Raw genomic sequence first — 15,478 nt, 5'->3', positions numbered from 1 at the left:
GGAATCTATCCTTTCAGACCCATAGTAGAAGGAAGTTCTAGATATAGAATTACATGCCTCTACAAATCCCAGTAAACTATTTATATCTCTCTTATGTACACAGCCCTTTAAAAGAGAAGCAGCAACAAGTAAAACAAAACAAAACAAAACCAGGCTTTATTATTAAGGTTTGCATTTTGACAGAACCATATGCCTTTGGCCCAGTTTCTTTACTTACCTAGAGAGAAGGAGCACCTATCTGTCTGCGTGGTTGTAAGAGAGTCTGTCTGAGTTTTGTTTACCAGAGCCCACAGAGCTGGGCACACACTAGATTGTGAATTTGTATTAATCACACCTAAATCTGAATCCCGTTTTTAAAAAGTCTTCCTTATTTTAGTCAGTTTCAGATTCTTAGAGGAACCATCTTCTACAGAATCTGGGCTGAGTGAATACGGTACCTTATCCACAGGCAGAATCATCGGGAAGTGATGTGACAGGGTGCTCACTTCTGTTTGTTCTGAATTCAGATCTGCTTTGCCACGGCATGGAGGCAGAAGATCTTTCAAAGACTGAAGACAGAAACGAAGATCCAGGTTCCAAAAACGAAGGGCAGCTCACTGCTGTGTGGCCTGATGTCCCACAGGGAGGGCAATCCCCTGGTCCCACAGCTCTCTGGGACATGCTGGAAAGGAAGTTTCTGGAATACCAGCAGTTAATTCACAAGAGCCCCAGTGAGCGTCAGAAGAACCTGTTGAGTCTTCTCCCCCTGTTCCTAAAGGTTGGTGTTCTTATTTTTGAAACTGTAAGGTGATGGGTGCTCTGGGACACTTCTGGGATGATTGCAAAGTGAAGTTGGTGGTTTTATGGCATCACAACTGGACTCTGATTGATTGCTCAGGGGAGAGTTTTCTTAGCCTGCTAGGGGCACTATAACAAAATGCCGTAAACTGGGTAGTTCAGACAAAACAGACTTTGATTTCTCATGGTTTAGAGCCTGGGAAGTACAAAATTAAGGCAGATTAAGTGTCTGGTAAGAGCTTACTTTCTGGCTCATGGAAGGCGCCTTCTTGCCATGGCCTTATGTGGTAGAAGGAGTGAGGAGCCTCTCTCAGGCTTCCTTTATAAGGGCACTAATCCCATTCATAAGGGCAGAGCTAAATTATTTTCCAAAGACTCTACTTCCTGATACCATTGCCTTAGAGATTAAAATGTCAACACATGAGTTTTGAGGAGACCCTAGCAAGAGTGTCATGCCAAAGATGACAAGCAAGGCTCATTTCTAGGGTGGGGAAGGACTTGGAAGGACAGATGGTTAGCTTCTGGCTAATACTGTTTCTTTAGTTTAAAAAATATTATATTGTTCAATCACAAACCCAGCTTGGGTGCCAGAGGTAAGACCAGCTCTCTGGAAGAGAGGAGAGGCTGGTGTGTCCTGACATGAGTCACATGGGTAGCTGGCAACCTTGCACCCCAGGAATGCCAACATCAAGGCCTGGGAGAACCAGAATATCTTGCATCAAATAGTACCAATAATGCAAAGTGAGGTAAAATCAGTGGAGATCGCCAGAGCTTCCCTCACAAACCCACTCACAAACGCAGTTTCCCGCTAGGGAAACCAGTGCATCTACTGGGTCTGCACTCTGGCTTGTGGCAGCTGGTGACAGCCTGGCTGTAAGGGATTTCTTTTGTTTTCTGGGAGCAGTGCTTCTGCCAGTGATGTCTGCTTTATAATTGAAGTCTAGTTGTAGCACTGAAAGCACTTTTTATGAGGACTTAGTGATGGTTTACTTGACTATGGATTTGGGGTTATTTTTGAAAAGCATATACCTATAAAACATTCAAAGCACAGAGAACACGAGCTGCCTTTCGTGTTTGAAAGTTGACTAGGGGAGGGTAGACAGAGGCTTTGGCATGTTTTCATTGGGAAATGACTTTGTAAACATATTTCCTCTATCTTATTCATCAGAAGTATTTAAGGGTTTCCAAAGACGACTTAGAATCTTCTTGGGAACACATTTATAGGATGCATCCCATATTTAGTGTGTCTTTCTGTAAAATGTTTCCGAGTAACTCACTGTCCATTAATTCATTATTTTCCTCCATGTTTTGGACTTGTAGTCCCCTTCATCTCATTTCACAGACGGCCTAACTAGTGCTAGCTTAGGAGAGATGGCCAACGTTTCTCAGCCCTAGCCCTGTCTGCCCTGACAACCCCAGACTCTGAGAGGTGGGACAGTCTTACCCCAGTTCCCAGATCAACTTTGCCTTATGGAAGGGACAATTTGAGCAGTCACCAGCCCCCAGTACAAGTCACTGGTGTTAAGGATGGGTTCAGCCATTGCTGAGCTGCTGGTTCTGGGTGGCACCTTTCCCACCCACACAGGCAGCCTGGGCTTTGATAAAAGGACTCTGCACCCAAGAGTCAGGCTTCGGTTCTTCTTCACCTCCCTGTTGTTTACTTGAGAATTCATTTGTTCGTTGTACAAATATTGATTAAGCTCCTATACTCTGTTCTAAGGCCTGGGCTATGGGAGTGAGGAAGACAGAGGTCCTGCCATCATGGTGAGTGGGGCCCAGAGCAGAGGACACCCAAGAGCACACTGTGTGTTTCATCTGGCCTGCAGCGGTTCAGAATGAACTAGTGGTCATTTTTTTTCAAAACGGAAAGTTTTCATATGAAAATCAGATTTCTAAACTCTCTTGAAAATTTTGGTAGATCTAATACTGACAGTTGTATGGAAAGAGTTAAGGGGTTCCTTGGCTTACCTTGGCATTCACCCTAACATCTTTCCCCCAACCCATATTTCTAATGAATGTTATGTCACCCTACAGACATGTGAGCTTGTGACTCCATATTAAACTGTCATTATTATAAGTGAACCTTGATACTAGTCTTTGTTTCCCAAACCCTGTCCCAATAATTGGAGGCATAATGGCCCTGTTGTTGGACATGTGGGCTTTCGAGTCAAACAGATCAAGGCTCAAGTACTGGCTGCATCACTTATTTATTAGCTGTGCACCACTGAGCAAGTGACCAGCTATTGTTGAAACTCAGTTATCCATAAAGTAGAATTAATAGCATTTTGCTGAGAAACTGTGAGAGTAAGACAAGACAATGATTATAAAGTCCACAGCTCATGGAAAGTAGACATTATTCCATTACTTTTCCACCAGCCTCCAGGGCACTTACTGTGAGTGGACTGAAGCCTTTGAGATTCCTGTCACCACGATCCCCCAAACTGCTGACACAATCTGTGACTCTTGATCCCTGAAGCCCACCTCTGGCAGACCCTGTAGAGGCAGGGTATTACAAGCTTCTCATAATTTTCTTAATATCTATGTTATTTTGTTAAGTCCTACATGCCTACAAAACATTGTTTCTATTATGTTGTGACTAATAAAACCTGGCCAGAGTGCTCAGCCTTCTTAATTAAGAGTCAGTGGTAGAAAGAAAGGTGGGGAAGATGGGAGATTTATCTCAGGTGTAGTGCAGATTAAATCTAACCTGAGATGAATCCTGAGAACATTTATTGGAATATAGGCCTTTGTGTAAGAAGATAAGCTTGTAACCACCCTGTTCTGAATTTTATAACCACAAAGCAGTGTTTTTAAGGTTTTCCATGAAGTTCCCCCTTGGAAATAACAGAACCTAAAATGTTGACGCCACTTCTCTTGGAATGTGGCTGCTAACATCCATGCCTTCTGCATGTAATGGTTGTCATGGAAACCATACCCTGCCTGGGCTTTGAGACTCCCGGGTACAAACAAGAGTCCTGAACTCCCATGTGTGATGGAGCTCAACTCTCTGTACCTGACTCTCTTCATTTTGGGCCCAAAGAAAATTAATTAAGATGATTTGAAATATTCTTTGTTCCAAAGCCATGCACACAAGGGATTTTGAATTGTCACTTCTGCTTGGAAACTGCCGTGTCCCTGTGGTGTAGGGTCTTGTCTGACTGGCCCAGCCTCTTTATTGGTCAGACTCTGCATGTAAGGAGTGTTCTACATTGTAGTTGGGGCTGGGTGAATCAAGTTGACAGCTATGTGTGTCTCTCCGAGGTTGCTGTCACTTGGTAGCTTCAACCCTGGGAGTCATGAGATTTGATAATGGACAGTGTCTTGTTCATCAGACTCCCTCAGAGCTACTTCTTCCATATCTTCTTCCCAGAGAAGAACTTACCTTTAGCCTGTCTGGTTTTCTCCCATGTTGGACTCCTCCAAACACAGAGCAGGCATGATGAACTTTCCCCTATTCATGTCATTGTTTATACTTGAATCTGCACTAACTGCTAGGCAAGTACAAAGGTGGGCTTGGTTTGTGCTACAGTGAATCCCAGCCCCACTGCCTTTTGAGTTGAAGAGAGGCTGCAAGGGTGCTAACCTACTCAACATTTTGGCTACTGTCCAGGTAATAAGGAAGAGCCTAACGAAATCTTAACGAACTGGAATCCCAAAAGGGAGCTGCCCTGAGGGGAAGAGTGAGAAATGGGGTTCTCACCCAGAACAGCAGTCTCCCTCCTCACCTAGGGTTCCTCACTCCTCTTCTTAGGTCAAAGAGTTCTCAGCCAGGGCAAGTTGAAGACTGTTTCAATCCTGATCTAGGGTCAGATCCTTCCAACCCAGCCTTTTCCCCCTATCTTTTCTTTCTTTTTAATATCACCCTGTTCTTTCTTTGACCTGTGCTAACCAATCTGTATATTAGAAATGAGGCTAAGAGATGAAATGACACCCTAGGTTCCAACATGAGCAAAGGGCAGAGCCAAGACTTAAACTCAGGCACCCTAATGCCCAGGTGAGCGGCTGCTTCCACTGAAGATAGCTAGGAAATATCCAACAGGCTCTAACTAGCTAGCCAGACATTCTGTTCAGTGTTTACATGTCCTCACAGTAATGCTGTGATGTAGGTAGTATTTTTATCTCAGCTTTATGAGTGAGGAAGGAAAGGTTTACGGATATTGTGTAACTTGGCCAAAGCCACCCAGTTGTCAGCTGGGAGCAGAGCATCACCTGGGCAGTCTGCTGCAGGACTGCATTGTTTACCACTGGGTGTCCTTGCTCAGTGCTGGGATTCCTAGGATAGGGCAGATCTGGTTTTTCTTTCCTTATCCCATGACACACTGGACAATAGCTTTGCCTGGCTAACACCTTACCTTTCCCTTCAGCTCAAAAAGAATGTCACTCCCACACACAGAATGTTTAGATTGCTACTCTAGGATGTTGCAGATAGGGAGGAAATTTTACTTCATCACACAGAAGCAACACAGAGCCAATGACTTCTGTGGTGTGCAGGGTAGTGCTCTTAAGAAAGACTCAATAGACTGTTGTTCTCTTCCTGCCAAGAGCCTTGGGCTTTGGTCTTTTGAAACCTTTCCCATAATAGGCTCTAACATCAAAGGAAGAAGGTATTTTTCTCAAAAGCATGGAAGGTTCTGGCCTTTGGAGGAAGAAAAGCACTTGGGGTTCTCACATTGCACAGAGATATCCTGTAATAATAGAAATAGGGAAATCTAGAGCTACAGAGGTAGCCACTGAAGTTTATTCTTAGAATGTAGACTTTGAGAGAAAGCAAAAAGTAAAATAGAGACTCCTCAGCAATTTGTGTAAAATCTCTCAGCGACTGAGATAGACAATCTCGTGGGTGGGACTGCATTGAAGAAAAGGGAGATGGATGGATGTGGTAGATTAGAGGTTCTATGAATGGGCTCACACTCCTCCCATCAAGAGATGGGATTTCTGTATCCCCTTCCCTTGAATCTAGATGAATTTGTGATGACTGGGCTAATGGAACAGGGCAGAAGGGATATTTCCAGGCATAGGCCTCAAGAGACTCAGAGTTTCTTCTTCCTGTCACTTGGCATACTCACTCCTAGAGTCTAGCTGCCATGCTGTGAGGAAGCCCAAGTAGTTCTGAGTGAATGCCTGTGTGGAGAGGATCCAAGGCCCTGACCTTGAGGCTATACTTACTGCTGGCTGCCAGCACCATCCTGCCAGCCCTTCCAAGAGCACAGCATCTTGGAAGTGGATCTCTTAGCTCCTGTTAGCTGCCCTAGCAGAGTGGAGCACAGAAAAGCTGTTCCTGCTGAGCCTTGCCCACATTTCAGATCCACGAGCAAAATAAATGATTGCTACTGTTTTAAGCCATGGAATTTAGGGTGATTTTTCATGCAACAACCTGATTTTCCAGGTAACTGGAACAGTGGGTAACATAAGAAGGAATGCATCCATTTCTTAGTTTGGAGGGATTGAAATGAACACTAACTTAGTTGTATTTAGAGGTTGGTGTATTTGGGTTTTTTTGTGTGTGTGCATATGTGCACATTCCTAGGCTGACTACTCAGACAATGGTGCAGAGTTTATGATGTTGACTATGGTCAATCATTCTTGTAAAACCCAAGTGTGGGTCTAACTGATAATTGAAGAAAGATAAACACCATTAAGTAAAATACCAAAGATGATCAATAATTATTTTTAAGTGTGGTGTCCAAGGGGTGAGCAGGGTAAATACCCTGTTTGTCCACTCCTGACTCTACCCCATCTTGGAGTGGGGCCTGAAACATGGTTTATTCCCATCATGGGGAAATAACATTTCTGCTGTTTGGTTATTTTAGCAAAGTTTTGATGCATCATTTTCTTTTTTCACGGAGAAGAGGGTCCACTGTGTCATACTAGCAGGGAAACTTCATGCAAAGTCTCAGACATGTTTTGAGCTCACTTAAAGACAACCCCCACCCCCACCCACCGAACTCTGCAGTAATGGAGTAATAATGACCTTTTGTTCATGCTGGAATACCAACTGTGTTCTCTTTGTCATTCAAAATCTGGGTTTTTCCTCTCATCTCCCCTAGAGCTTTTGCCATTCTTTATTTTCCTTTGGAGACCAGAGCATCATTTTCTTTCTCTTTCTTCCATGTAAGGGGACAGCCACGAGGCATGATGATGCATCTTAGATAATGTTAGCAAATAAAAGTTTTTAAAAATATTGAGCAATATTCTCCCAGCATGTAAGTCCCAGTTTGGGAAAAAATTAGGGCCTTTTGGAAGCTGCCTTAACTCTTCGGGGTCCCTATGGTACCATTCAGTAAATGATTGGCTCTGTGCATCAAACAGCACCCCGGTGGCCTGAAAGAGTTGATGCAGCTTCTAAAAGTGCCCTTCGAGGTCCCAGGAAGGAGTCCGGGCCTTGGGAGATCTGGCTCAGAGTACAATTACTGTTCAGCTCACAGTGGCCCAATTTGCTTTATTGTAGAGTGCTTCCTGGAGTCCCACTGCTCCAGAGACGATATAGATGCTTCTGAGTCAACTGCCTGCAAATTGGTCTTTGAGGGGTTTGTCAGTGCAGGGAGGAGTTGCAGGGATTTGCTAGAAAGACATCATGGCAGAGTTCTCGTTTCTAGGGAGGGAAATAATCTTGCCACAGAAATTCCAAGTCAAAAGTACAGACGTTTTCTCTCCAGGGATTAACAAGTCTGAGTGGCAGCTGGCTTCTAGGTGACAGCCATAAGTTTCGTAGATGTGTAAATGCTATTTGGGTATGTGCATGTGTGTGTGAAATAATTCAAACCTTGACTCTGCCACCTAACTGATTCCTCTTGAACTCCAGCTCAGCCTCAGTTTCTATAAAGTGGGCTTAATAATAGGACAAACCTCAAAGGCTTGTTGTGAGGACTAGCGGATCTAATGCATGGAAGTGTAATACATGTTGTAAGTGTTGGTCATAGCACTCAGGCTCAAAACATTTAATCGTTGTTACTGCATATCGTGGGTTTCATATTTGTTTCATTCACTCACCAAGTATTTGTTGGAGATCTGCTATGTTCAACAGTGTTTGACAGTGATCTAGCATTTTGGTTGTTTTAGCAAAGTTCTAACCCACTACTTTAGAAAAATTTACATAAGAAAATGCCAACCAAGTCTATTTTTAGGGTAGAAAAAAAATTCAGATCCATTCAAAATTTTGCTTAAAACACCCAAGTACTCACAATCCAGTATATAATAAATAAAACACTTCAGATAAACTAAAGCTCCCTGTGTACACATTCTTTAGCTCATTTCCCTCCCTTTCCAGTAGGGTTTCCTCTCTTGAATTTGGGATGCCTCATTCCCTGGGTGGATGTTCACTTCCATTAGCTACATATACAGCTATCTGTAACATGCAATCTAGTCTTGAAGGATTTCGTAGACTCATATTGTTGTATACTTGTACAACTTGCTTTTTTCACTCAACATTCGATTTCTGGGATTCATCCATGTTGGTGCATCTAGCTCTATTCTCTTTTCAGTACTATATAGTATCCTATTACATAAATATACCACAAATTATTCTGTCTTATTAATGCATATTAAGTTTTTTTTTTTTCCAGTTTTTCACAGCCACAAGTAATGCCCCACAAATATTTCCTGTCTAGTACCTGGACCAGCATTTCTTTTTTCTTTTTTTTTTTTTTTTTTTGAGACAGAGTTTCGCTCTTGTTATCCAGGCTGGAGTGCAATGGCACGATCTCGGCTCACCGCAACCTCCGCCTCCTGGGTTCAGGCAATTCTCCTGCCTCAACCTCCTGAGTAGCTGGGATTACAGGCACGCGCCACCATGCCCAGCTAATTTTTTTGTATTTTTAGTAGAGACGGGGTTTCACCATGTTGACCAGGATGGTCTCGATCTCTTGACCTCGTGATCCACCCGCCTCGGCCTCCCAAAGTGCTGGGATTACAGGCATGAGCCACCGCGCCCAGCGGACCAGCATTTCTTTAGGGAATATACCTAGGACTGAAATTGCCAGGTGGTAGGGTGTGTGCCCTGTAACTTTATTGGATTAGGTTAAACCCTTCTTGAAAGGGTTATTCCAACTGATACTCTGTTAGTAGCACATCAGGGGTTCCTGTGTTCCCTCTAGTTCTGCTACATTTGGTATTGTCAGGTTTTTCATTTTTGCTAACCCGAAAAGTAGCAAATATTGAGGTTTCAATATGCAATTTCTGGATCATTAGTAATTTGATATTTATTTTATCTTATGCAAATGATCTTTTTATTTGTCTATTTCGTTCTTTTTATAAAAAGCAGGTTATTTGTCTTTTTCGTATCACCGTTTAGGGGTCTGGATACCAATCCTATCCGTGGCACACATTCTGAATATTTTCTCCCAACTTGTGGCTTACCTTTTCACTTGGTTTATAGTATCTTTCAATAAAGAGAAGATTTTTGAAGGTTTTTATTTTTTAACAAACATAATGCCACAGCAAGACACACATTAAAAATGTTTTTCCTCTTGGATTTTGAAGCCCTCCTCATCTTTCCTAGATGGAAGAACTCAGGTTGAAAAAGAGCTCATTTGAGCCTTTGGGCAGGAGCTCAGTTGAAAGTAGACAGTGAGCGGTGCTGAGTGGAAGCAGTGCAGTGAAAACTGCCTTCCACGGAGGCCGCGGATGCCCGGAATGTGCACAGCAGCTGATCCTTCTGGTGGAAACCAGGGTTGGGGAATCTCTCCAGAACTCAAGCCCTGGACCAAGGGCAGTACCTCCACTCTGACCGTCTGTCTGGAATGAGCCCTTCTCACCGCAGGGCTAGGAAACCTAGTCCTACTTAGTCAGTTCCACAACACAGTAGAACAGAGAGAAAAGGCTGTCTGCCCAAAGACTTGGATGAAAATCAGACTTAAACAAACAGGACTGCTAGAGAAGTTGGGGGGATTTCTGAAAAGAGCCTGACATTTCAAACAGAATTTGAAAACTCATGACTTCTACTAAATAGTATCCTAAATAATAAGGGGAAAAAGTCTGCAGAAAAAAGGGACCAGGTGGGATAGAAATACAGAAGGGGCAGATAAGAAAGAATACTAAGGAAATTGAAAAGGAGAAGATTAAGAACATCAGTTTGGATTGGAGAAGAATTTTTTAAGCCTGGAACTAAAGCCAGAAAATGAAAGAATAGATTGAGAAATTTGATTTCATAGGAATTTCAGATTTTTTGTGTAGCAAGGCGAACAATAACAAATTAAAAGACAAAATGACAAACTCAAAATTACTGCAGTTATGTTATGGGCAGTCTAACTTTTTTTTTTTTTTTGGATATACGAAGAGCTCTTTTAAATAAATAGTAGCAAAAACCCTAGTAAAGTAATAGCGTAAGAGTGAAAACAGGCAAGAAAGATGAAAAGAGCTTTTCCACCCTGGAAATTGAAAGGTTGCCTTCTGAAGTTATTTTTTCTCTTCTGAAGATATTTTTTCTCTTCTGAAGTTTTCCATTAAAAAGAGTGGGCAGAGCAATGCTCGATTTTGCTGAGGATGTAGAGAAACCTGTCTGCTCATGGGAGGCCTGGGGAGTCTCATCTGGTCAACTTTGTCTGGAAGCCAAGTTAGTAACATGTACCAAAGCATTAGAAAATAAAAGCACACTCTCTAAGTTGCAATCCCACTTTTTGGAATTTATCTAAAGGAAATAATTGAATGACTAAAATTGGGTTATCTGTACGGGACTTGAAACTGTATATGAGGAGTACCAGCGAGACACAGGGGTGGCCGGGTGAGGGCTGAGGGAGGGGGAGACCTGGAGAGGCGCTCCCGGTGCTCCCATGGGGGCAGCAGGCTCCTGGCAGGGCCACCCATCGATGCCAGATGCCCCAGGCTATGAGGAAGGCAGTGGATGGCTCTGCATGTTTGACATTTCAGGGGCTCGTGTTCAGGGAGATGTCTGCGCAGTTGGAGAATTTGGAGGCATTGGTGTAGGGATGGTGGTTGGGGCTGTGAGGGTGGGTGACGTGGTGGTTTTTTGCATGCCCCTGGGAAAGGGAGTTGAGCCATCTGCTTGGGCTGGTGAAGGGCGGCCTGGTGGGCGGTGCTCATGCCCTGCTTGCGACATTGCCATCTCTGACTGAGACCCGTCTGTTGCTTCAGGCCTGGGAACACTCCGTGGGGATCATCTGCTTTCCCAGTCTCCAGAGGCTGGCAGAAGATGTGTCCGACCAGCTTGCCCAGCAACTCCAGAAGGTCCTTGTGGGGAAGCCTGCAGGTAAGAGCATGGAGGTGCTGGCAGGCCCTCTATAGAGAGCAGTGCAGCCCTGCACACCCTCCCAGGCCTCTCTGCTGTCACTTGAGCTACAGTGTTGCCTGCCAAAGAGCAGGAGGGCCTCACTCTGCCACTGAGTGCCTTGGGGACCAAGGGAAATGCAGGATGAGGGAAGGGGGCTCAGGGAGCTCTGCTGCTCCAGGACATGTAGACAAACACACACACACATGCTGCACACAATACATTATACACAAACACACATAGACACACTATACACACACAGGCACTACACATAGATGTCATACACAGATACACAGACACACAAAAACACACACACTACACACACAGGCACGCACAGTACATTATACACACACACAGACACACTACACACAGATACTACACACAGATGTCATACACAGATACACACAGACACACAGAGACACACACATACACTACACACACAGACACACACATTACATTATACACACAAACACACTACACACAGACACTATGCACAGATGTTTTACACAGATACACACAGACACACAGAGATACAGAGACACATACATACATTTCACACACAGACTCATACAGAGACTACTCATAGAAACTACACACAGACACACACTGTACACATGAAGACACACCCAGAAACACTACACACAGAGATACACATAGGCGTACACACACAGATACACCACAACATAGACACACACACACAACGTGCAGGGGACCATGGTCTCTGGGAGGAAGTGCTAGGACTGAAGACGCACCTGTGTGTTTGGTGGAGCTCTTGGTTCTGAAAAGATACAGAGGCCAAAGCGTGCATCTCTCATGGGGCCTCCTGACTTGCATTCTTCCCCTCATGTGCACTGGTCCCTGGAGGCAGGGTAAAATTTCACAGTGGTTGAGGGCCGAGGGTCAGGAGGAAATTCTAAGGGGAAGAAATTTCTCAGCATGGTGTAGATTTCAGGAATTCTTGCAACATAAGGGACTGTGTGATCCAGGAAGTAGGGGAAGATTCTGGATTGTGAGAAATCCGATAGCTGAGGAGCTTGTTCTTTCTCACTGGCAATCAGGAACCACTGATGGCTACTAAACGGGGACGGTGGCGTGAAAAAGCCTGTCTTCCAAGGAGATTAGTCTGGCAGGGTGTGGAACATTTAGTAGAGATGCAGGTGGCCTTAGGGATGCGTAGGCAAGATGCCAAAGTCCTCTACAGATGCTCAGGCACATCTCCTGGGAAGAGGGGATCCTGGATGGAGGTGAAGCTGAGTGGGCAGGTCGCTGTACCTGCTGGTGACACTGTCTTCCAGAGCAAGCTCGGCTGGCGGCTGGGCAGTTGCTGCGGTGGAAGGGGGACATGGATCAGGATGGCTACTTGCTCCTGAAGTCGGTGTACGTGCTCACGGGGACAGACTCGGTGAGTTTCAGGCCATCGGCCTCCACCCTGGGCACTGCTCATCCAGGTGCAGAGGAGGTCCAGCACTGGGTGGTGGCATGTCCCAAAAGGTCTTTCTTTTCATAAAACAGATTTATTATTTCTCCTCCCTCCTCCCTTTCTGGTGTAGAACATGGACTTCAGAGTTGGAAATTCCCACTTTCTCAGTTGACAAGTTGTGTATGACTATGGGCAAATTGCTTTACCTTCCTGTCCCGTGGTTGCATTTCTAATTTTAGGATTGAGGATAATAACGCCTCTTTTCTGGTGTTAGTGTGGGATTGTTCATGGCTGATGTTTATTGAATACTTCCTACACGTGGGGCAAGGCTGGGTGTACCCCAGACATGATCAGTGAATCCTCCCAAGGACCCTGAGTCAGGTCACCGTGATGCCAGTGAGTGATGAGAACGCAGGCTTACTATGCTGGGCATCTGCGGTCTGTCTGACTCCAGAAGCCATGCTCAGAGCCACTGTCCTTTGTTTCTTCCTGTTAGAGTCAGCCTGAGTGATGTGCCCTCTAGGTATCTATCCTGGCCTTGCCTAGAGATGAGGGATCTCCTCTTTCTTCCCTTCCCGCCCATGCCCGCTGCATGCCAGGAACAGCAGAGAACCAGGTTGGCTGCTGCCCTCCATGTAATTTCTCCAAATACTTCCAGCCTCTACCTGTTACCAGTTCCAAAGCTGCTTCACTAGATGAACCCAGACATGAGATGGGCATTTGCAGCCATGCATGGAGGGGTGACAGGAGCACATCATGCAGTGCTTGTCTGGGGTCGGGGGTGGTGTCTGACCTGGGAAGTTAACTGAAAGGAGGACCCCTGAGTCTTCTTCAGGTAAACTGCCTGCACCACTGTCAGGCACAGCGGCCTGAAGCACAGCATGAGGGCTCATCTCATCTGCCCCTGGGGAAGGAGTCTCTGCAGTCTGATTGATGACACACTAACCTAAGGGCGTGTTTTTCACTGCCTGTGCGTGGTGCATCGGGGGTGAGGTGGGGGAAGGACAGGGAGAACTGCCCTGATGGGGTCAAGGTTAACAAGATGTCAAATACATGGAAGACAGTACCTTGCACTGTCAACCTTTCGGAGGAAAGCTAGGACCAGCAGCCTGCATCTAGTCCTGATCCTGGTCCAGACTGTATTCATCCTTCTCTTTCTCTGTCTTCCCCATAGTGTCTGTCAAGTTAACCAGTGGGGTGGGAAGTTGCATGGACAGCGTTCCATAGGTTGACCTCACAGGTGCTCACATGTGCACGTGCAGACACATGCGTGCACACGCACATGCACACATGCATGCATACACACACACACACACACACACACACACACACACACACACACACACACACAGAGGCTGCAGCTGAAGTAATCCCAGTGGAGCTGCAGGCAAAGCCCCAGGAACAAAGACCCCGGGAAGCTCCTAGGAGGCTGGTTTCCATCTGTGCAGACTTCCTGTACTCTTGACTTCTGGCTGATTGTCAGTCATCACCTAGTAGACTGTTTGGACCTTGATGAGATCTGTCTGGGATCTAGGTGAGAGGGCAGGGAGGGGCCTGATCAGGTCCTCACCTCTGTGGTTCACACACATATTATCAACCTCCCCTTTAGACTGCTTTCCCTTCCTAATCGTGAGTCCCCGGACCACCTCCTAGTCAGGAGGCCCCAGACCAGTCGCCCAGTAGGATTTGCTAGGAAGCCCTTGTATTCTAATCTCTACGGTCCCTCTCCTTTTCCCTCATTTCCACCCACCCTCCCTCCCTCCCTTCCTTTCTTCCTTCTTTCTATCTATGAATCTTATAAAGGAGCTATGGAGCACATAGTAGGCACTTTATATAAACTTAATCATCACAGCCACCCTAGGTGCATCCTCTGGTTGTCAGCATTTCACACATGAGGACTGGCACTTAGAGGGACTGTCCCCCAGCCCCACTGAAATGGCTGCAGGGGCCTGCTCCTGGGTCCGGGCTGACCTGCTTCTGCTGCCTTGCTACCTGGGGTCACATGTGCTCTTCTCTTGCAGGAGACGCTGGGCAGGGTTGCTGAGTCTGGGCTTCCAGCCCTGCTCCTACAATGCCTTTACCTCTTCTTTGTCTTTCCTCTGGACAAAGATGAGCTTTATGAGAGTGACGTTCAAGTTCAAAGGATGTTTGTGCAGGTGAGTTCGAGGAGGGCCTCCATCTCCCTGGGTCAAAATTTCACTTCGGAGACAGACTCTCCGATGTTTCCCGAAGATGTTTTTATCTTTCTCAGCCCTGGTTCCCAAGCTCCTCTGCTCTCCCAGAGGGTCCAGCCTCCCCTGCCCCTCACCCCGCAATCATGCTCTGCATGGGCTGCATGGTTGGAAAATGAATTGCCTCCTCTTCTCTGTACCTCATCTTGTCCCTGTAGCACTGTCCCCTGCCTTGCTGTCTCCCAGAAATGTGGTCCCCTGCCCCTGCACTTAGCTTCCCTGCACCCACCCAGCTCCCCTCCTCCAGTCTGCATTCTCGAGTCCTGCCCACCCTCCCTAGCATCTGGAACCTCCTCTCTGCCCCCTTCTCCTCTGTTAACAAGCACAGTCTGCCCCACTAGCTAAACAGTAGCCAATTTTTTTCTCAGTATAAGCTTTGTACCCACCCCTGTGCCATGATCTCACATGGGTGACCTTCATGAGCCCTCTCTGCCATCCCAGGATACATCTGTAAGTAGTGTTGTTGTCATCCTCGGTCCATGCAAACTGAGGCATGGTGAGTGAGCATGGGGTCTGGGGTCACAGAGGTCTCGGGTGGGGCTGAGATTGGCACCCTTGAGTAAACTTGCATTTACCTGTTCTCATCACTTCTTCCCTTCCTCTCAGAAGACATCTCAGGCCTCTAAGTATCAAACACAATTTCCTCCTGTCGTTCCCCATCTTTCTTATTCTCTTTGACTGACTAACTTTTCACCTTCTCCTCCTGTTCACTTTCGGGCAGTTTTCGCTTTATCAGCTTCTGAGATGCTGAGTTCTCCAGATAACCCCTCCTGATCACTGAACTTGTGAGGGAGGGTACGGAGGTCCATGGGGCCTGTCAATATGTGT

At 45.8% G+C, this 15,478-nt stretch overlaps 1 protein-coding gene across 5 annotated transcripts in view; it reads left to right on the top strand.

Moving 5' to 3' along the window:
- WDFY4 (WDFY family member 4) overlaps positions 1-15,478 on the top strand; it is a 304,899-nt gene that overhangs the window by 23,268 nt on the left and 266,153 nt on the right. For all 5 annotated transcript variants that reach the window (XM_074382129.1, XM_074382127.1, XM_074382128.1 and 2 more), the window contains exons 2-5: positions 507-757; positions 10,867-10,981; positions 12,295-12,401; positions 14,441-14,575. In XM_074382129.1, coding sequence (XP_074238230.1) covers positions 524-757; positions 10,867-10,981; positions 12,295-12,401; positions 14,441-14,575 — 591 coding nt within the window. In that variant the 5' untranslated portion in view covers positions 507-523. The remainder of the gene's footprint in view (positions 1-506; positions 758-10,866; positions 10,982-12,294; positions 12,402-14,440; positions 14,576-15,478) is intronic.

This window comes from Saimiri boliviensis, chromosome 12 (genome assembly GCF_048565385.1).
Source record: "Saimiri boliviensis isolate mSaiBol1 chromosome 12, mSaiBol1.pri, whole genome shotgun sequence".
Classification (NCBI taxonomy): Eukaryota; Metazoa; Chordata; class Mammalia; order Primates; family Cebidae; genus Saimiri; species Saimiri boliviensis.
This window is presented reverse-complemented; position numbering and strand designations above follow the sequence as displayed.